This window comes from Loa loa, assembly GCF_000183805.2.
Source record: "Loa loa unplaced genomic scaffold supercont3.3560, whole genome shotgun sequence".
Taxonomy (NCBI): domain Eukaryota; kingdom Metazoa; phylum Nematoda; class Chromadorea; order Rhabditida; family Onchocercidae; genus Loa; species Loa loa.
Genome location: NW_018111738.1, coordinates 164 through 974, shown reverse-complemented (window position 1 = coordinate 974; position 811 = coordinate 164). Strand labels below are relative to the sequence as shown.

The following is an 811-nucleotide window of genomic DNA, read 5'->3' as shown; positions in this document are numbered from 1 at the left end:
AAATGAATATACTTGATCATCTGGTTCCATTAACAGGAAAACAAATTGCGCAATTCGTGAAAAATGAGCCGATGAATTTTGAGAACTTGTCGATGCATAAGTACAATAACATTCACTTATTTCATGTAAGCATAATATTAATTCCTAAAAAATAAAAATAAAACAAAAATAAAACGAACTTATTCTAATTTCAATCATGCAAACTAAATTTGTTAAAATGTTTTATAGTTTAGGCATATTAGCTATGCATTACTTAGACCTATTTAGCATGAATATGTTAATTTTGTCTAATCATTATAACTTTCAAATTGTTGCTTAATAATTTCTAAGTTTATGATAATTTTATTTCAACTAAGGTAGTATTTTTCATGTTGAGATAAGACAATTAAATACCTCAAAAGTGATATAACGCCGAGTTTTACTACCAGCTATAACCCGAAAAACACGATCAGCAAATTCAGCATTTGATGATTTGGGAAATATCAATTGAAATATGCGTCTCCATTGCTGTAACGGCATTCGTCCATTTGAACAAATCTATATTTTTGAACAAAATTTTATTTAAAACTAAATTTCATATACAGTATCAAGTAATAACAAAAAAAATAAAAAGCAAATATCACAATCAAATTGTATAATTCTCCATCTGTTAGTTATATTTTTTCAAATTTTTAAATTTCAATTATTTATTTTTGCAAAAATTGAGAAAATTTTCAAAAATCAGAAATGAATAATTATTTGACAATTTAGATTATATTTAATAATTAAAAATAACAAGAGAGTAAATTTAAATTAATCCAATTTTAATAAC

General features: G+C 23.7%; 1 protein-coding gene across 1 annotated transcript; it reads right to left on the bottom strand.

Moving 5' to 3' along the window:
• Positions 1 to 12: 12 nt before the first annotated feature.
• On the bottom strand, positions 13 to 533 carry LOAG_16004 (hypothetical protein; the record flags this gene model as incomplete). The annotated part of the gene is made up of 2 exons (XM_003151491.2): positions 394 to 533; positions 13 to 144 (listed from the first exon to the last, which is right to left on the bottom strand). Coding segments are annotated over exons 1-2 (258 nt in total), but the record flags the coding sequence as incomplete, so codon positions are not given.
• Positions 534 to 811: the final 278 nt, after the last annotated feature.